Below are 22,849 nucleotides of genomic sequence, written 5' to 3'. Positions count from 1 at the left end.
AAGTAAACCTTTATACCAAACCCTATCAAATGCCTTCGATATGTAAAGAGTTGTTGCTCTCGAGAGGGACTCCCCAATCAATAGATTCACTAATCCTATATGAGATTACAGTTATTACATCAGCTATAGATCTCCCAGGATAAAAACCATATTGTTTGTCATTGGGCAGACTGTTTTTTCTGAGGTGGTTGACAATTCCTCTATTTAACACAGATTCAGCAATTTACATGACGCATAGAAGACTAATTAAATACTGGGTAGACTAACAAGATTTTTCAAGGTGTTGGGAAGTATTTCTCCTTCAGGCATCGATTGAACAGCTTTTCAAGAATGGATGCTAGTTTTGGATGCAGCTTTTTGAGTACGATGACTGGAATATTATCAGAACCAATTGCTTTGTTAGCATCAATGTTCTTGATGAGTGTAGCAACATTGCAAATAGATATGTGGATGTTGTTCAGTTTATTTTTAATCTTTTGAAGAAATTCAAGAAGTAGATGTTCTTTGAAATAGAACCTTTTGACTCTACCGTTAATGTGAGCTTTTGTATTAATTTATTTTGAAGATAAGTGGCTAACTATAATCGAGGATGAGACGAAGACTCTTTTCATTAGCTGCAACACCAGGATGTAGGGGAGGGCGCTACTTCATTTCCAGGATTAGTCCACTTGCTCTTGATCCTCCTCTTATAATGAAAATGTTTAACAAGGAGGTATCAAGTACCATTTTTTAAGTCTTTAGTATGACTCAGGATTGAAAATCCGGCCTCCTGACACATTAGTGAACGCTCTTACTATTATGTTGAATGGGCCAATTATTCACTTAGATGGAATAAACAATTTGTGATCTGAAGAATGCGACTCTGTGGCAAGTTGATCTATTGTTTGTTTGTATTTGTAATTTACAACTGACCATTAGATAAGAATCAAGTTTAGACAAATGCTTTTTATGCAGATCAGCATTTCACTTCTAGAGCAATGCCTTATTTTATGTGTGTGTGTGTGTGTGTGTGTGTGTGTGTGTGAATGAGTGAGTGAGTGTGTGTGCGTGTGTGTGATTTTAAAGCAACAAGCAGAGAACCAGATAAATTAATCTGTGAACCTAGGATCTTTGTTTTTTACCCAATTAGATCTCCACTTTAAATAAAAGGCTAAGAAAGAAAATGAACTGACGAAAAAAAAATACATAAATAAAATAAAAACACATTTAAACAAAACACACATACATTGGGGGCTTAAAATTCAAATTGACCCAAAAAAGTATTCAGTGTGTAGAGGGTTAGTTTAATTTTGGCATTCGTTACTCACTTCTCCGTGGTGGTGGTGGTGGTGGTGGTGGTGGTGGTGGTGATGGTGGTTTGAACTGATTATGTCTCAGATATTAAGATGAGATTATTTTATATTAACGAATGGCTGTCATTTTGTAACAAAGAGATTTAATACTAAAATCAATTGGCCACATAAAATGGCACTTTATCAAAGAAACAGACGATTGTTTCTTGTATATATATATATATATATATATATATATATATATATATATAAAGAGCCAAATTTGACCGATCAAATCTTAATTGGATGCTAAATGAGTAATTTTTGGACTCTAACCATGAACTTGAAAGATGAATTAGCTTGAAGAAACAAAAAACTTGATTCAACATTTTTGTTAGATTAGAGACCTAAAAGAAGCTGAATTTCAGTCCTCTGTTTGCCTTTGCAAAGGACAAGTTACTAATACGGGATGTGACTTGTATCAACACTTTTACACCCTCTGTCAGTAAGAGAATCAGCTCCGGATATGTAACAACCTCAGTAGAAAATCGCAAGCAATCAAAATACACAAGTTTTATCAATAGATTGGTGTTCCAACCAATCACTGGGGAGACAAATGGAGCAATAGGCCACATCATGCAGTACTTCTTTAACATAACCAGGACCGTGCCTCACTAGGGATCATCATGAATTGGTTTGGCTTTACAGGAACCCCTCTATCGTTACTATTTGAAGAAATGCCTTAATCCTACTCTCAGCCTGCCAAACCAGCAGGGTATTCAATGAAACTTCCTGATATTTGTATATTGATTTGGAAAAAAGGCTATTCTATTAAGCAACTCTTGTTGTTATTTATGGTAATTAGTGATTTAAACACTTTGTTGTTGAGAAAAATATTAATTATGCTTAAAACAAGAGAGATTTTTCAAGTCATGGTTTTGTTTAACAGCATATCTGTTTAGGTTATATTGTTGTTTTACATCTTGCAACAAATAAAACCAAGATAGATCCTAATGCCACCTCCACCAATTTTAGGTTTTGTTTATTATATGAAACTAGAGAAAATTGTAAGGAGTGCGAAAATTACTTGATTGAAAAATTCACATGTCTGCACGTCTTGTAAATAATAGAAAAACAACAAAAAAAAAACAAAAAACAAAATGGCGATACCCAGTTGATTTTATATTCAACAGTTGAATGCACTAATGCAAATTATTGGTGATCATATTTGAATTAGACGATCTTGGACTGCATATAAGCAAGCTATTTGAAGAACAAGAGTTTTTTTTTTGAGGAAGGCGAACTGTGCACACGTACTACATTGTGGTGTGATATATTATTTGAAGCTGAGAGAACACTGTGAAGAAGTGGTGTGAATTATAGCATCAGAGAAAAAAGGTGCTATCAATTCATTTATTTAGAACATAGAAACTTAATTGCATGTTTATTTATATAGATCGTTGTTTATAAATCCACTAGATTGTTTAGTTTGTTATTTCAAAGGGAGGTAATAGATTTTTTCCAAAGAATAGTTTCCCTTGGAAGCATTAAAAATTCTTAGCAAACATATGTATTAAAAGAATGAATATTTTGGAAGCAATATAAAATAATTTTAAAGTAGAGATTAAAACAGCATTAATTTTGGAAAATTAGTTATAGTTTTATTGCAATACTTACGACGGTTACTCTTATATATGCTGTTTTTTGTCAATATATTTTACCTTTTCTAACTCATTTTGTGTCTGTGTTTTCGTTAGTGACCCTTCCAGGGCCACAACAGTAATCAAAAGCACAATGTAAAACATCGTATACAAATAAACACAAAAAAACATGCATCTGTCCATACAAAAATGAGGCAGTATCGACCTTTTTAGTTTCATGCAAGTTATTAATATTTATATTTATTTATTTATGCTGATAACTGTCTTTTTCTGACTCGCTATTGTTGTAAACAGGAAACAAATTCTTTCTCATGTATTTATGTAGATAAACATTATGTAGATAAACGTTATGTAGATAAACGTTATAATTTTTGTAATTTCACTAGAAATTTACTTATCTTTTAAATGTGACGGTAAAGATAGGAAAATAAAGGCAAAAAAATTAATTTGTGTTTCACTTGCACTTTTGAAACCGATTGTAACTTACTGAAAACCAAGTCAGTAAACTCGTTCCTCAAAGAAATGGACATTCGAACACAAATGCCAAATGTTTGTGCAGGAAATAAAACAATATTGGGAAGCAGAACTATTTGTTTAAAAAAAAAACAATAATAAGTGATAGATAATAAAATGTGATTTTTCAAAACTAATATATAAACATCACATACACATAAGCAATATATAAACATCACATACACATAAGCAATATATAAACATCACATACACATAAGCAATATATAAACATCACATACACATAAACAATATATAAACATCATGGTGCATCTATTGTGTAAAGTCGAATTAACTTTAAATAGGGCGTTTATCCATTTATACTTGATGGCACCTCAACTTTGCCTGTAAGTAAATGATGACCTTTAACTTCCAGTTCTGAACCCCATATTACAATTTCTATTGTTTTCTTTTGTAAAATTTTTTTATTTTTCTTCAACTTTATATAAAGTTATAAAATAAAATAGTTACTTCATAAATATGAGCCCACAACTGTCTATTACCCTACGTTATACCCTTTCTTTGCCAGGCACAGAGGTACCATTACAGGAACACTAAAAGACACACATTGCTTGTACCTTGTTTCCTGACTAAGACGATGAATGCCATTCAATCCATCTGTATTTCTCCTGGGCATGTTGGAAGTTAGGAACAAACTTTTTGTCACCTAAATTTGCATGAACCGTGTGGGTTAATTACAGGTTGAAGGTACAGGTTTGACAGCTAGTCTGGCTGCTGTTTCCGACTGGTAGTAAGGAACCCTAACTCTTAGATAGCACCTGTTCTATAACCAATAAATAATATGAGCGGCTGTTCTATAAACAATAAATAATATCAGGATAAGTGAAGTGCTGTGTCATGCATGGAAAAAGATCCTGCACTTATCTCCTGTGGGCTTTACCGAGGCCATAATACCATAGATAAAGACTTAGTTAATAGTCTATCTGTCCACGCTTACTAGCATGAAACACCCAGTTTGCCAAACCCACTATCAAAAAAAAAAAAAAAAAAAAAAAAAAAGACTGCTAGCCTTTAAAATTTACATGAGTAACCATTATTGGAATGTGAGATGCTGTATGTAACCTTCCCTTGATATGTGGCTGGGGACCACATGTGTATTTGATATTCTCTGTAAAATTCAGAGGAAGCTGGTATTACTGATTCAGTGGTGGTGTAAGTTTTGGAGCCCCCAGCCTGCTCCCTGACTATACCAACATGCAGAATTTTAAATGTAATGTTAACAAACATCTTACTGCACAATTCCCCAATTAAGGCTCTAATTCACAGTAACCTCTTAGATGTCAGTGACAATATGCTTTGTTTGGAGTGAATAAAGGTGTGTGTATGTGCATATATATATATATATATATATATATATATATATATATATATATATATATATATATATATATATATATATATATATATATATATATTAATACAAAATTAAGAGTAGTTTTGGCTTCATTGTAAAATTTTACTAGAGAAAACTTGTTTGAGTCTTATTTTCAATTGTATCTCTGGAAAGAGAGAGACAAGAAAAAAAGACAACATTTATATCAAAGATAACAATTTTATTATTGTTAATGACATCGACTTAAATCACGAAGAGTTTACAATATAAACAAAACAAGATTTTAATGAACAAGCAATTTGCACAAATAATTTATATCTTTAGCTTTGTAGACGATAGATATATTTGTTTATTGACATAATTAAACCCTATTTTCTAAGATTTGTGTCAACGTCAATGGAGGAAAAAAGATAAAGAGAAATGGGAAGAAAGAAAAAGAGAAAAAGAAAACGGGGGGGGGGGAAATGAGAAAGAAAAAGAAAAGAGATAAAAAACATAAAAAGTGAAAAAGAAAACAAGAGAGAAAAGACAAAAAGAAAATATTAAATTAGATGAAAGGGAAATACTAAATGAAAGAATGAAACGTGAAAGAAAAAAAAAGAAAAATCAAAGAAACAGAAGAAGAAAAAAAGAAAAAGTGAATAGAGAGTGAGGATGAAACAAGTATAAGGGGGAAAATGATAAGGATGGTGGCAAGAAGAAGGATAAAAAAAAAGGAGGGTTGGGGAGAAAGAAGGATGATTGAGGGAGAAATAAAAAGCTGGAGAGAAAGAAGGAGCGGAGGAGAAAATGAGCAGGGAGAAAGAAGGAATGGGGGAGGAAAAGGAGCAGTGAAAGAAAAAAGGAGCGGGGGGGGGGAGAAAAAGGAGCGGAGGAGAAAAGGGGCGGGGAAGGGAGAAAATGGTGCAGGGGGGGGGGGATAAAGGAGTGGGGGGGAAGAAGGAGCGGTAGAGAAAGAAGGAGGGTTGGTCGAGGAGAAGGAGTATGGAGAAAGGAAAAGAAATATGTGATTAAAAAAAATGCCCTAAACTTTACAGTTTTAAGTTTGGTTTCTTAAGGACAAAACAAAAAGAAATCACAAATCATCAAAGTGCGAATCGCAGTCATCTGTTTTGCTTATCTTCTTCAACATTAGAACTTTCTGACAGATGACACTGTAGCACACCGGAAAAGCCGACTCTAAAGAAACAAAGCAGAAATTTTTCTTTGTTGCATTTTTCTGATTAAGTCAACTTGTCGACTGAAAGGGACGGCAGATGATGGCCTCGGATAAGACCACTGCATTAGCCTGAAATGGTATTGATTGATGTCTCAATTCTTGGGGGATTAATGATAAGCACGTACTGTTTCCATGGAGAACATATCTCCGTACAATTATTCAATCACAGAGCATAGCTGGGATGAGAGGGTGGTGGATAGCGATCGTGCGTTTGAAAAGTCTCTAATTATCATGTGATGTGTGCACTCAGATAGATATCAGACATCTTGTGCAAAGCTACTCAGACAAACTAATGGAAAGATTTGAAAAAAAAAAAAAAAAAAAAAAAAAAAAATGTGAAAAAACTGAGGAGGAACAAGTGGAAAATTCCAGACCCATAAGAACATCAAAGTGCCACTTCGGTTTTAAATTTTGACGCTGGCTCTCTTAGGTGAGACAAGCATGTATTTGTGAGAAACAGACTTTTATACTTACGATGATGGCACAATATCTAATGTTATATTTTCGGTACTTCTGCAGTGTACAGATAATATTATTTTTGTAGATATAATTTCAAGTTAAATTCAATTTTTATCTATGGTATCTTTTTTATTTTATTAAATTGTTAGGTGAAAGTACACAATAGTTAACAAAGCGCCTTCCATGCCAAGAATGGCTTTCTAAATAATTATTTTACGGGTAGTTTTTTTGTTTATATCCATTAAAGGCGTTGAGTGAAATTTGAAAATAAAATATGTATTGAGCACGTTTGAAACCAAATAACTGCAACGCGAAATTGTTTATAAAATAAACGAGTGTTTATTTCTTTAAAAATATATTTTGAAGATATACTCCTTTGTCAATCTCTCTATTTTTTTTCTTCTTTTTCTTCGCCATGATGTCGATTGGAGGAATGTTCAATGAATTAAGTCCACGTGATGTTAGCTGCACCCCTAATGGATACAAACAAAAAAGCTACCCAGATTTTCAAACTACGCGACCACACGTACTATCCGACCACATAAACACCCCACAGCTAACATCACGTGGACTTAATTCATTGAACATTCTTCCCCTCGACATCATGGCAAAGAAAAAGAAAAAAAATATATATAGATTGACAAAGGAGTAATTCTCCGAAATATATTTCTAAAGAAATAGACACTCGTTTATTTTATAAAAATTTTTGCATTGCAGTTATTTGGCTTCAAACGTGTTCAATACGTATTTTATTTTATTTTCAAATTTCACTCAATGCCTCTAATGGATATAAACAAAAAAAAACAAAAAAAAATACCCAGATTTTCAAACCATGCGACCATGCATATTATCCGACCACATAAAAACCTCTTAACATCACATGGACTTAATTCACTGAACATTCTTCCATTCGACGCCATGGCGAAGAAAAAGGAGAATATATATATATATATATATATATATATATATATATATATATATATATATATATATATATATATATATATATATATAGACAAAGGAATATATCTCTGAAATACATTTCTAAAAAAAAATAAACACTCGTTTATTTTATAAAAAATTTCGTGTTGCAGTTATTTGGCTCCAAACGTGTTCAAGACATTTTATTTTCAATTATTTTACGATTTCTGCAGATGTATCATATCTTTACTTACTGATAGGTGTATAAACAATTATACACTCGTGTTGTTTTTGTTGTGAACTACGTTCTTTTCCTCCGCTAATAAACCCACTCGGATGCGGATGTTCATACAACAGTATTAGGTTATTTGTACATGTGAAAGAGAGAGAATGAAACAGACATATAGACTGATATTTTTGATACATTCACCTTATCCGTATGCGCTATTCCCTATTGAGCACAGCACACAAATACATGTTTTTGTTTTGAAATTTCGCCAGCTAAGAGAGTGAAAATCTACCAGAAGTTTGGAGAAAAAATGGATACCGTCTGACAGTATGCCTGCACAATGTGGAGTTTAACAGGTAGTATTTACTCACTTTTTACTACAGTAAGGTTAGACATGAGTTATTTATTCATTTACCGGTGTGTGTATTAACCATTATACACTAATTCCGACGCCAATGTTTATAAAAGGTTTATTTAACAAAGAAAATTACAGAAAAACACTATAGAGACAGGTTATTTGTATATACATGCAAGAAAGACAAACAGGTGGATAACTTACCAATCTAAACCTAGTCACACTGTGCACACTGTCCCCCCCCCAATTTGGAGGACAGCACTCAGACACGTTCTTTCTGCTTGAAGTTTTATCAACCAAAACGGCAGAAAATTCCGGTCAGAAAGTTTCATTAATTTTTGCTGGGATAACCTCTGACCTTTTCTACCCAAACACAACTCATTATGTAGCACTAACATATAAAGAAAAATCAACAAATCACCACACTCTGCTTCTGTGTAACCAATTTTCATGTGTCATTGTTGTACTATGTTATTCACAATATAATAACATACTTTGCTGCAATATATTTAAAACGTTATTTAGTCTTGGACGGACAGTTGATAATATGAAACATTTTTTTAAAATATTTACATAAAAATAAAAATCAGTTCACATCAGTAAAGGCAAATAACTAAAATTTTAAATTGAAGAACATAACACACACAAAAAAAACTGATCGGTAAGAAATATAAAACATTAGACTTTGGAATATGGCAAAATTATTATTTATTTATATATATTTTCTCTTGTTATATCTTATATATGGAGTTTTGATTTAAAAACGATTGATAAAAAGTAGAAAATATTCGCAAAAGTATAAATTTCCACAAAACATTATATATATATATATATATATATATATATATATATACACACACAGAGGATGGAATGATAAATTTATCGCCCTAGAAAAAAACGACATGATTCCGTTTCTGTTTGATGAAAGCCGGTTTGCTTTTTTTGTTGCAGGCCATCTACTAGTTGGCCAGTCGTGTACAAATTCCAAGAGCGATAGGAGCCTTCTATCATGTCTGAAAGTGACACAATGTTCAATAAGCAACCTCAGAGTTGTGCTGCTGTACCGATCCAAGTTATGACAGCGGGACTATTGCCAGCACCCTCAAAATGCAAATCCGGATAGTTCAACACTTGAAGCCACAGCTCAATGAAGTTTCCAGTCACGGATATGGTCTTTGATGTCGTGTCAATCATGCCATCTCACATCTTCAAAGTCGGCTTGAAAGTCAACACCAAAGTGTACCTGGACGTGCTGAAGAATGTGGTGATCCCTTGGTGCAATCAGGTGGGTGATGGCAGACTCTGGGTGTGGCAGCAGGACTCGGCACCAGCCCACAAGTCCAGAGAGATCCAGGCTTGGCTTCAGAAAGAGTGCTATGACTTTGCACCCTTCTCTCACTCGTATTGTATGAATGGACAACGCCAGGTGGCCAGTTAGTATATATATTAGTGATGGGCCGATTCCAATATTTTCCCCGATTCTGATACAATTACCAATTCAATACTAAATTTGTGATTCTGATACAATTATCTATTCTGATTCGTTATAAATCTCTAAATATTTAACTATAAAATGGTTATTTTGTTCCAGTTACCATAAAAACATCTAAAATGTGCATATATTTTCTCAAACGTAAAAAACACATGTAATCGAATGATCTATAGAATTTAATTTTATTAGAAGTTTAAAACAATAAATACTTATTATTTTATTATTACTATCAACAGTGGATAATTAAAGGAATCGTTTTTGGCATTGGAAAATAGGCACAAATTTTTCTGATTCCAATAGAGATTCCGATTAATCATCCCAACACTAATATATATATTAGTGATGGGTTTCAAGAACTTCTGATATTGATAAGGACATAGGATCAAAGGGGTTGATTCCAAATATATGGCTAGATTGGCTCTTAGATCAATGGTTTTACTGTGATGCTGCAACAACAGACATCAACTTTGCTTTGTCTATATAATTATAAAACTCTGTGGACCTTGCTTGCATCTTGTCTTCAAGGATTGGGCTATTCCATCTTTTAAAAAGGGATAACAGGTGAATTTATATATGTATGCGGTTATATAGGTTAAGAAATGAGGGTGGAGAGTTGTATGTTTTGGTTTCTATTCTAGCTGATTGCACCCGTCATATATATATATATATATATATATATATAGTCTTTGAAGTTTTTAACCTTTAAAACTATACAAAAAAAAATATTTTTTATCATTCGTTAGAAAACCATCCAGTCAGTAAGTCATTTAATCACCTGCAATCACTGCATCAAGTCGCTGTCGAATTTACTATAGTACTAATAATTTATTTTTTAAGGGATCATCAGTTGTTTACCATGAAACACTGTTTCGGGGATTTAAAAACAAAACAGTATATTACATCATGGCTCCCCAGCAGTGTTGATCAAACACCACCACCCTTAATCTTAGGAAGAAGACATGTTACAAATATTTGATCCAATTTCCTATATATATATATATATATATATATATATATATATATATATATATATATAGTAGTGAGAGCAAAACTAATATATATTAGGTTCATTACAATAATCGATGGAGAATTTTTATTTTACTGTTGTATTTTCTTAAGCATGAACCAAGGAACAACATATTTCTGCTAGACTTTTTATAAATAAATAACAGAATGTTCGTGTGTGTATATCTTTGTAGGTGCTATTATTTTATCAGTTGATATCCTAACAACAATCAAGAACCAAGATTATCTTCTGTTTGAATTTGAAACGAAATCAGCAATAAACATGTCAAGATATTAAGCATTTACCGATACCTTAATAATAATAAAAAAAAAGAAATGCCAAAAGATTATCAGATGCATTAAGATCAGCAAAGAATGCTTGAAAGCTTATGACTAAAAACAACAAAGATAAACTTACTAGTAGTCATAATAAAAACAGCGACACAAAATTGTGTAAAAAAAAAATGCACGTACAAAGTCAACATTAGACAGAGTGACACTTCCCTCAAATGCCACCCACAGAAATCGTTAATAAAATTTTATAATCTTTTCTTTGGTACAAATGAACTTTCTATTAGGTTTTTTAAATTTTAGATGAAAATTAAGAATCTGGACTACTGTTCTCTAGTATGGCACAATCATGTTGACACACGAGTACTCGCCAGATCCCCAAAGTTAAGCAACATTGAGCCTGGCCAGTACCAGATTACAGTACCATTAGTGATGGACCTAGGTTTCATCCTGTGTAATCAGTCTTTTGAAAAACTTTGACTCATCTTCTTGGCACATCTCCAAATTCATCCTCAAGCACTCGACGCGTTCTCGCTTCTGGAATGGTGCGAGCAACCTGGGAATCCATCTGGCAGACACCTTATGCATATACAAATGGTCATGAATCATAGTTTCCACAGACCCTGTACTAATCTTGACATCTTGGGCTATTTGGCGAATAGTAATACGCCGATCTTCCAAAATGGCAGCCTCAACTTGACGGACAGATGCCTCATCAATGGCAGAAGGGGGGGGGGCGACCAGGTCTGGGAGCTGTTTCCACAAATTTCCGGCCATGTTTGAATTCATGATGCCAGCATTTTACAAGGTCATATGATGGGGCATTATCACCATAAGTTTCTTTCATTTCATCAAAAGTCTCCTGTGGTGTGCGTCCTTTCAAATACAAAAACCGGATCACTGCACATGCAAAATTTCAGCTAGATCAGACAACTGGAAGTGGATCAGGGGCATTATTTATTGCACGCCCCTCGTATCTTGAGGGTTATTCGCATAACTTTATGTGGCGTAACGGATAAAGTACTAGTTCAAATTCAGTAATTCTCTGGAAGTTAAAGGTTCAATTCTCAGTGTGGGTGATTCTACGAACTGCGAATTACTCAAGACTCCCAGTGATGGCTGACTGAACAAAAGCATGCTACCCCGCCCCTGAGGATTTAATTAAGGGTTCCAGTCGAAATTCCATGCAGATTCCCAAGTTTGACAGAAAGAACTCCGAATTTGACAAGAAACGCCTAAAGAAGGTTCGAGGTTACATCGGTCAAAACATTAGGAAAATAACACTCAAGATGAAAACAGTAGTCTGAATAATCCAAATAAATTTCAGTTTCTGTCCGACTTGTCCATCAAGTTTCAGTCATTAATGCACAATGATTTTTGTTTTACTGTCATTCAATCATATGAGGACACTTTGGACATCAACTCATCAGTAGGATGTATGGTCTTTAATTGATCTCACACTTACAGGATCTTAATTCTCCAGATTTGTTTTTTTGGGTGAAGTTATCTTAAAGATAATGCCTATCAAAATAATTGAAATATATATATATAATTCCATATATAATAAAATGACCACAGATATTCCCCTCTGGATCAAAGTATCATGGGTTTGCAATAATAGATGCCACATACAAATTCAATACAACTAGGCTAATCTTATGTAGCTTTCCAACACTATTTTATACACATTCAGTTGTGATATTAAAATGCTACATTGCATGCTACAAGCAACACCATCACAATCACAAAATCTTTAGAGGAAAGAGTCTATTTTTCTCTCTAAATATTTAGTCCTACCACTACTTCCAGTTGTCATTGGTTGCACAGATTTTGTGATTATACCCACTGTAACTGGCTCAAAATTCATAAGCCTAATATAATCTTTATAATGTCCGATTCATAAATAATAAAGGCTTCCTTGATAAAGTTCGCCCATTCTGATTGGCTGAGCTCTATATATTCTCATATTCTGGAATCCAATTCTACGCTTTATAAACAAATGCTTTCTAACATTAACATATGGTGTCACTAAGTGACATATTACAACATTTTTGTCAAAACAAAAAAAATAATAAACACCCCTTACTATCATGTTTTTATATTATTAAACACACTATGTGTAGATTGGTGATGTTTCAAAATGACGCATTACATATATTGAATACTTCAGCTCCCAAATATTTGTGCCGTTTATATTAAGATTTCTACTAAAAAAAAACAATTAGAAAACTACAGAAGTTTATTTGTAAATTATTTTATTTTTTCCATGCAATTTGATGAGATTTATAGGTTTTCATACTCATTATCACATGTAAAATTGTTGCCAATTTGTTTTTATGTAAGAATGCTATGCTTTCCAATGGCCAGTCAAACAATGCACGTGCGTGCGTTGTCTTGCTTATGGTAGGACTATTTGTTGTTCATTTACAGATTAGCCAAAAACCTAGAAATGTCGTCGTATTAAGGTGAATGTGAAAGGTGATGAGAAACAACCAATGTAACATTTTTTAACCTTGAACATTACCTTTATTAATGCTATACATAGATCACAGCTACATTGAAGATGTTAACTCTGGACTAAATTGAAGAGGTTGGTTTCCAAATATTTCGGTTTTTTTTTGTTATGCTGAAAAAATATTTCAGAACTTCATTGAACAAAATACAAAGAACTTATTTTTTTGCAAACAATTTTTTCCCACAACATATTTCTTTTAATAAAATCTTGTAATCATGGTGTTGTCTCATTGTTCACCTAAAAAACTCATTGACCCTTATCCTCGAGTGGCCTTCTGGCCTTGATAAATGGTGACTCTTTAGTAAAAAAAAAAAAAATAAAAAGAAGCAAAATTGCTATTTAGGTTCAAACTTGAAAATCTCGCACTATACCTTCACATGTTATATGAGCTGGAGCTTTAAAGCTTAGGGTGCGGATTTTAAACTTTCTTTTAACAACATAAAAACATTTTGAAGAGAGAAACTTGACTACATCTTTCAAAACATTATTTTGCAAGTTTAATTTGAAAATTTACAAAACTGAATAAAGTTATATAATTTTTTTTATTAAATGATTAAAATCGCTTTTTTCCCCTGAGACAACATATTCATAAAAGACTTAAACTTTACAACAACCAGCAACAACATCGGACATATACCTCATCTCTCTCCACGAGGGGCTGACCTCCTCAGTTTAATACCACTAACAAAATGAAGAGAAAAACAAAACACTAAGTCTATGAATAAGTTGTCTTAACAAAGGAAGTCTCAGAAAATTTTCTTTTTAATCATTTAATAAAAAATTATATAACATTTATTTAGTTTTCTAAATGTTCAAATTAAATTTATGAAGTAATGTTTTCACAGATGTGACCAAGTTTCCTGATTCAAAATTTGCGCTGACCACTGAACACTCACTGATTCAGACATTATAACGATCGTCAACAACGTCATATGTATACATTTTCTTTCTCTGTGAGATACCACCAACAAAATGAAGAGGAAGAAAAATAAGCACTAAATCTTCGAGTTATATAAGTTATCTTAACAACGAAAGTATCAGAAGAGAAAAATAAATAAAATGGAGACATTATGTTTTGGAAAATTGTTTCGATGAAGATCGATAATTTGTATTATTCAAAAGTTCTCGTATTGCATACCATTCTCACAACAATTGGGCCGATATAACTGCCGATCTTCTTCAGATAGGGTCTTATTGAACTTGGGAATCTATACAGAATTTCAAATAGAATTATCTATTTAATCCACAGGAGAAACTTGTTCTTGTTCAGTCAGCCATAACCGGGTAGAAGTATTGAATAATTCTTAATTGATAATGTGGTGATGCCTTTGTAAAAAAAAAAAAAAAAAAAAAAAAAAGGGCTGAAATAATTGTTTACTTATAGCTTTAATAAACGAACTATTTCGGATTAGCATATTGAGCGTATGTTGCCAGTAAGAAAATCAAGAATAATATTTGCCAAAAACTTTGCGGCAAATTCTACCCTGCGTGACGAAGGCCATCAACTCCCCATATTCCCTCCTATAACACACAACACGCTATGCAACATACAAATATTTGTGCATGAGGTCGCCAAGCTAATCAAAAACCTTGACTCCAGTAAAGCAACTGGTCCTGACGGTATTCCAATTATAGTGTTAAAAAAATTACAACCAGAACTTGCCCCCATACTTTCCAAACTGTTAAAGCGTTGCCTTGAGAAGTGCTTTCCAACACCCTGGAAAACCTCATCAGTATGCCCTGTATTTAAGAATTCAGGTGATAAATCATCCCCCTCTCAGTACAGACCAATAAGTCTCCTGTGTGTCATGAGTAAGTTGCTGGAATCCATATTAAATAGAGAAGTAGTAAACCACCTCAGCAGAAATAACCTTCTTAGCGACACGCAATATGGTTTCCGATCTGCAAGATCTACAGCAGATGTGCTAACAGTTATATCTCATAGGATTAGCGAATCTCTCGACAAAGGCTTAATTTCTAGGGCAATTGCTCTCGACATTTCAAAGGCCTTCGATAAGGTTTGGCATAAAGGCCTACTACACAAGATTTCCAGCTACGGTATAACTGGAAATGTTTTCTCTAACATTAAATCATTTCTATCTGATAGGCTCATAAGAGTAGTGGTTGATGGGCAGAAATCAGAGGCCCAGAGTATTAATGCTGGAGTCTCTCAGGGGTCCATACTGGGCCCAACTCTCTTCCTGATCTACATCAATGATCTCCCAAAACACATACTAAAATCGTTCGTTGCCATCTATGCTGATGACACGACCATCTATGGCAACACATCAAAGGCCGTAAATGATGATGTTCTCTCTGATTCTCTCTCCTCTGATCTTGAGCGCGTGGTAGAGTGGGGAAAGAGGTGGCTGGTTGCTTTTAATGCATCTAAGACCAAGCTCCTATCTCTACATCATCAACGCTCTGATCCCCATCTGGCATCAATTGAAATGGATGGCTCTCGTCTAAGGGAGGCCCCAGGATTTGATAAGCTCCTGGGTTTGACCTTTACACCTGATCTTAAATGGAACACATACATCAGGTCTGTGGCCAATGTCGCTGGGAAAGTGGTGGGATCCTTCTACCGCTCCAGAAGATATCTCACTAATGATGCAATTCTCTATCTATATAAGAGCCAAGTACGTCCAAAGATGGAGTACTGCTGCCACATCTGGGCGGGGGCTGCAAAAAACAACCTATCCTACCTTGACAGAGTACAAAATAGACTCCGTGGCTTGGTGGGGGATACCCTTTTCTCTACCCTGCAACCTCCTTCCCACAGAAGAGACGTAGTGAGCCTCTCATTGGTCTATCGTTACTTCCATGGCAGGTGCTCGTCTGAGCTCCATTCTCTGGTCCCCCCTCGCCAATCTTTCTCAAAAAAACACCCGACTAGCTGAAACCACCGTCAATAATTTTCCCCACTCCCTATCTGTGCCTAAATCAAAACGTAGATACCATGAACAAAGCTTCTTTCTTAAAACTGCACGCCTGTGGAACTCTGTTCCGCTTGCCTGTTTCCCTCCCGACTTCAACCTGGATGTCTTCAAGTCCAACAGAAACAAATTCCTGATGAATCGCCCCCCCCAAGTAATGGCACCTTACCAATTCTCCAATACTATTGCTACACTATCCCTTTGATTAATGTACACAAAATAACCCTTATCCCTGAGTGGCCATTGGGCCTTGATAAGTGGTGAACTCCATGTAAAAAAAAAAAAAAAAAAAAAAAAAAAATTGTAGTCTTAATATTTGTTTGTATTGAGGATTGAACCTTCAACATCCAGAAAACTTTTACTTAGAACTGATTATTACTCAACACAATTTATACACATATATAGCATGCCACAATGGCTAAAAGTGCTAAGGTACAATCATGAATTACTTAATACTTCTACCTGGTCATGACTGATAGAATAAGAATAATCTACTCAAGTGATTAAATTTATTTGGTTTTAAATTTTACAGATTATCGAATTCAATAAGAAGCATCTGAAGAAGGTCAAAGGTTACATCAGCTGAGACATTGCAAGAACATCCAAGATGTGAACAGTATTCCAATATTCCAAGCAATATATAAAAGCATTAATATCAAACAGTATTCGTTATAAGACACCTCATAAAAATATACTAGATTTAACCAGCTAATTTTAATTATTTCCAAATGTTTACAATATTTGCATCAAGTCACAGAAGTGCATGGATTTAATATTGTGCAAGTTTTACTAGAAAAAAATATGTAAACCTGATGAAAACAATTAGTCATGGACATAAAATAATTTCTGTTCTGTGCTTAATACAGAACAAGATGAATTAGTGTAAAATTCAAGTTCGATTTTATAGAAATTTATTGATTTTTGTTATTTGGCAGATACAAAATGTTAATCACCCATTAACCTTCTTTATTATAAATAGCAATTAAAATATTTTTAAAATGCGATTTTATTATTCTAAAAAAAAAAAAAAAAAAAAAAAAAAAAATTATGTATTAACAGACCTCCCCCCTCAAAAAAAAAAAAAAATATATATATATCCTATTTTGCTGAAATTTAAATCATACAAGATCTTAATCCTACTAACAAATGCTTTACCGAATCTTGCTTTGGTGATAGATGGAAAATTGCTTCTGTTGTGCTAGTTTTCAAGAACTCTAGTGAAAGGATTAGCCCACAAAAATATTATCTAAAAAATCACTGAGCTAAAATTTTTGAATCATTAATCCATCTGGCAATAGTGCTTCACCTTGAAAATGCTAAATTCTTTTTGATCAACACTATGAAGTTAGACAAGCAAGTTCTATGGCAGAAATTCTAGAAGTGTAAGCCATTTTTAGTTTCAGAACAGTTTCAGATGGTTCGCTGTTACACACAAGTCCTGGGAGGTAACTTGTTTGTAGTAGACAGTTCCACAGAACAAAATATTCTTACCGTGTCGAGACGGAAAAGAACATGTGAAATTGCTCCAGAAAAGGTTTAATATTTATGAAGCAATTCTGGTTTCTGATTGGTTGGTAGCAGAACGTGAATTAATTTGATTCCAAGACCAACAAGCATACCCACAACACAGTCGACCCTCAAAAGGCTGCCATTGTGGAGCCATCCACCATTACTGACAAGGACATGGTCAGCAAAAAGTTCGACTCATTTTGTTTTTTCCTTGAAATGGTTGTCTCTGCTGACGGTGGTTACATTAATGCAGTATGTAACTAAATGTTGCTAAATAAACTGTTGGGTTTATACAGATACAATGTTTGTTTTTATTACTTATTTTGTTTTCTTTTCGGCAAGTGTTGGATTTTGTTGCACCACCTTGTATATATATATATATATATGTTATAAAGGGTATCTGTATAAATATTTGTATAAATGTATCGTAAAAGTGACTTATATGATAAATTTACATTCAATATTGTGAATAGTACATTTTATGATTGATTGAAAATGAAGATACACATAGTTACATATTTTCACACTTTTTTAATGTTAAACAAAAGAATGGAACAAGTTCATTTGAATTTCTTTAAATCCTGTATTTATCAAAGAAAATATTCTGCTCATCAGAAAGAAATAAGCTGATTTTGGAAATAATAAACTTCAAATATTTTTTGGAAAATTATAATAATATATAGTTACTACATTATATATATATATATATATATATATATATATATATGTATATATATATATATATATTGAATGGAGAATAAATTGTTTGAAAAGCTAAAAATAATAGTAATGGTTCCAGACAAATATTGAAAATGATTAAACAAAAATTGAAAAGCATGAAAATAAATTACAGTTTTGCAGATATAGAAAAAGTAACATTAAAATAAAGTAAAGCTGAAATAATTTGAGAATATGTGAAGCATCAAAAATATATTAATATCAACTATATATAACTAATACATCTTCCAAACTGGACAATTCCAATAATTTTTGGAATAGTGTACCTGCTTTTTATTAATAATCATCTTTGAAAAGCAGCCTATAAAGCCATGGACTATATCTTTTGCTATTTAGTTGTGAAATGTATGTAAGGTAGAAAGGAAAAAATATAGCCATTTGCAAAAATAATTTAAAAAATGATTGGGGACAGATTCTTTTTTTTAGTCATTGGAATGCAAATAATCGTTATATATGCTCTAAAGCCGGAAATCTAGCTTCATTGAGCTTGTATTTTTCAAACAATTTAGATGATATTATAAGGAATATATACCTTAAAATATGATTTTTATATAAACTAAGAAATATATATATATATATATATATATAGTAAAGAATATTATAAAAGGATTTAAAAAAAAAAACGAATATATTGCAATAATTTATTGCTGCATGTTCTATGCACAAAATATTTGTTAGTAATGTGAAGTATCTGCTTACTTACACTTGAAGAGAAACTATGTTGGGATTGCGTCGACTCCTGCCTGTCATAATTTTTCTGCATCGAGTCACCTTGTTGTGGTTCAGCAGATGCCACTAGGTGTATCTTGGTCGCAATGCTTGTGTATTCATTTTGTGGCACACAACTTCTGTTCAGCCACATCTCAATGGCTCCGTGTCAGGAAGTTGTCACATTACTTCTGATGAAAACAAAGCAAAACACAAAATTAAAATATGATGCAGAAAATAAAAACAAAAAAAAAGGCTGAATATTCTTGGAAAAAACCCCAAAAAAACAAACAAACAAAAAACAAAAGTCATGAGATTGCATACCTCTGCATGGCAATGTAAGAATGGGCTAAAGTCTTATCTGGGCATTACTTCTCCATATTATATAAAGTATACCATAAATTATGCCATGAAAACATTAATGATTCAAAAACTATTCATATGATGATCTAAAATTTTGGATGATGTTTTTTTTTTTGACCATGATTGAAATTTCCAAAGTCACAGTCAAGTCAAGTAAGATGCAAGACTTCATTGGCTTTAATATGGGCCAAAATAATGAGTCACTATGATGAACAGAACAAATAATTTATGACCAAAAATATGACTTTCACCTTTTCTGCAACCTTGATGTTTGACCTAGATAGCCCTAAATTAACCCAGTTCTAAGTTAGATTATAATCAACTAACATTTTGACCATATTTGGTGATGATTAGTTAAGCAATATGGATGTTGAGCAATACACAAACACAGTGACAAACAAAATCGACTGAAAATATAACCTGTGTGGTAAAGGTAATAATTATAGACTAATAGGAAGAAAACGCATGTATTGGTTTGTGAACACAATGTTAGATATTGAGTAAGTCAATCAACTAGTATATAAAATGGTTTGCTGAGATTAACAGGAAATGAAACGCAATGTTAGATATTAAGTGGATCAACTAGTATATAAAATGGTTTCTTGAGATTAGGGGGAAATGAAAGTATGACCAGTGTTAACTTGATGAACTAGAGTTGAAGATTGTTAAACTGTGAAAATGGCATCACATAGCTGAAAGAGAGAGTATGAGAGAGAAGAGAACAGTTCATTTGGGAGCATGCAGTGCATGGGCATGAAAAATGAAATGGGCTGATAAAATATGATTAAACAGTGGTTATTAATCTTTCATTCTGTCTCCTGTCCCCACTGGTAAGTGATTTTGGAATGAAGATCAAATTGAATACATGTCCTCTGTCTATGATCAGTTTTGTCTAGACTTGGCGCATTTGAAAGTAGAAATAAGAAGCTTTGATTTCAGAAAAGTAAGCCGTCAACCTGGAAGTATCAAGCAGAACTATCAAGGTATGACTACAATTTGTGAACTTTAATGATTTTGTGACGATTAAGGTGACTTTGTTTTCTGCATATATGACAGAAGGTTGAAATGTAAAACCGAGAGAGTGGCTCAACATTATCAGTCGAGATTTTCGTTTTTATATAAAACTAGCGAGGGGTACCCGGCGTTGCCTGGGTGTTTGGAGGTGTGTGTGGGGGGGGGGGTTTAAAAAAAAAAGTAAGTATGAGGATCAAACCCGAACTGTTGAGGCAAAGTTGTGAAAAAAAGACGTGCAACGTTAACCATTGCCCCACCGCGACATGCTTATGGAAACACGTTTGAATTTATTTAATTACTTGGATTTAGCAGGTGCGCGTTTTAATGAGTTAATGAGGTCAAGTTTGACTGTGGGATTTCATTTATTGCTGAATGCTTTTTTCCCCCCAAGATGTTATAGGAAAAAGACTAACCCACATGTGGCGAGTGACAAATATTAAATATTTATCTTCCAGAAATCGAGCAAATTAAATAGACAGGCGAGCTTCGTTGTTAACTGTGACATATTACGATTTATATGTGATATAAAAAGTTTTAAAAACTTGTGAACCGACCGACCGCTTCTCTGAAAGAAGCCTTTTGTAGACACACAGAAAAAGCGAACACACATACATTTTCGCTTTTATATTTATAGAAAAAGACATACAATGTGTAGATATTGCATTTTCATAGTAGTTAGTTAAGTCTTATGACAACGTGATCTGGTAGAGTTGTTATAATACCAGAATTTTTATTCTAATGAAGTTCGGACTGTTTGATGGCATATCGACACCATAAGTCATTTTGTGCCATACAATTGATATATAAAACTAACTATGTAGATATGTTTATGTTTTATATGTATAGGATTTATTCCTAAACTAATTAATCAACCATTATGAATTTCGGAACACGACTTCTAAGAGTAAGGCGTCCAAATGTGAACTATATTTAGCTTCATTTAGTTTTATGCTAAAGAAGTAAAAACAGGGTGAAATCATTGAAAATTCAGATATCATCAATTTTTGTAAAAATTTTTACAATAGGTATCACACATCAATTAATTAAGTCCTCAAATTTTGTTTTAGTATTTTAAAGGTGTTTTCGGGGAAAATTGAAATATTTCAGATTCTGATTGAATTTTTATCAATGGTAATAACACATCAATCAAGAAAAATTCACTGAATTTCAATTTCTTTTAAAGATTCCTTAAGCTTGACCCTCCAAGTACTGATCCCTTAAGTTTGACCCTCCAAGTACTGATTTTTTTTGTTGTAAAAAATCATTTTTTTACACCTATTTTTATAATGACTATAAGCTTAATTTTTCATTTGCACCATAATATAAGTAGTACTATCAAAATAAATTGTATAATTTGTATATTGTGGTGGCAGCCATCTTGAATTGATAATGAGGTTGACCATACGCTCATGAAAAATTGTCATTTTCTCATGCACATATCGGTCAACTAATGAATTTGTGTATATTTGTACTGTTGTATCTTAGATTTCAAACAAAACCAGTTTTGTATGTAGCATCATCCATTTCATTTTGTGATAACTGCGCTAAGAGGATTAAATGACGAATGGATTTTGATCAAAATTGGAGTAAGGATTCTAGAATTAAGGTTTAGCATCATTATATCTTCATTTTTCGGGACATAAAATTGTTACAAAACTTCTGTTAGTGAAATTAATTTTACCCATCCTGGAACGGGTATTGTTCTAGTATATATTTATAAAATAGTGTAAGAAACTGAAATAAATAAATAAATAACACCCCAAACCTGCTGGTTACAAAATCTTGACAAAAGTCTAAAATTAAGGTAGAACTGTTTTTTTTTTTTTACACAGGAATCACCACTTATCAACTCGAGGATAAGGGTTAATGGGTATACATTAGTCAATGTGATTATAGTACAGTTAACATAGGTAGTGGAAGTTTTGTAAGTTGGATTACATAGGGGGATGGTTCAACAAGAACTTGTTTACATTGGACTTGAAGACAATCAGATTGTGGTCAGCTCAGCTGGAAAGCAGGCCAACGGAAGAGAATTCCACATGCGTGCAGTTCTAAGAAAAAAGCTCCACTCATGGAATCTACATTTATGTTTAGGCACAGATAAAGAGTGCGGGAAACTATTGGTAGTGGTTCTGTCTAGATGAGTGTTTTTCGTGAAAGTTTGGTGGAGGGGACGGGGATAGATTAAAGCTCAGACGAGCACCTGCCATGGAAATAATGATAAAGCAGAGACAAGCTCGCAATGTCTCTTTTGTGGGAAAGAGGTTGCAGGGAAGAGAAAAGAGCATCTCCCACTAAG

General features: G+C 33.3%; 1 protein-coding gene across 2 annotated transcripts in view; it reads right to left on the bottom strand.

Moving 5' to 3' along the window:
* The window catches only part of LOC145252713 (protein FAM149B1-like), a 347,344-nt gene that overhangs the window by 268,813 nt on the left and 55,682 nt on the right, over nt 1-22,849 (bottom strand). For both annotated transcript variants that reach the window (XM_080112552.1, XM_080112551.1), the window contains exon 2: nt 19,169-19,364. In XM_080112552.1, the coding sequence (XP_079968678.1) occupies nt 19,169-19,215 (47 nt within the window). In that variant the 5' untranslated portion in view covers nt 19,216-19,364. The remainder of the gene's footprint in view (nt 1-19,168; nt 19,365-22,849) is intronic.

The sequence above is a fragment of the Euprymna scolopes genome, chromosome 29 (genome assembly GCF_053919585.1).
Source record: "Euprymna scolopes isolate OS-2025 chromosome 29, ASM5391958v1, whole genome shotgun sequence".
Lineage (NCBI taxonomy): Eukaryota > Metazoa > Mollusca > Cephalopoda > Sepiida > Sepiolidae > Euprymna > Euprymna scolopes.
This window is presented reverse-complemented; position numbering and strand designations above follow the sequence as displayed.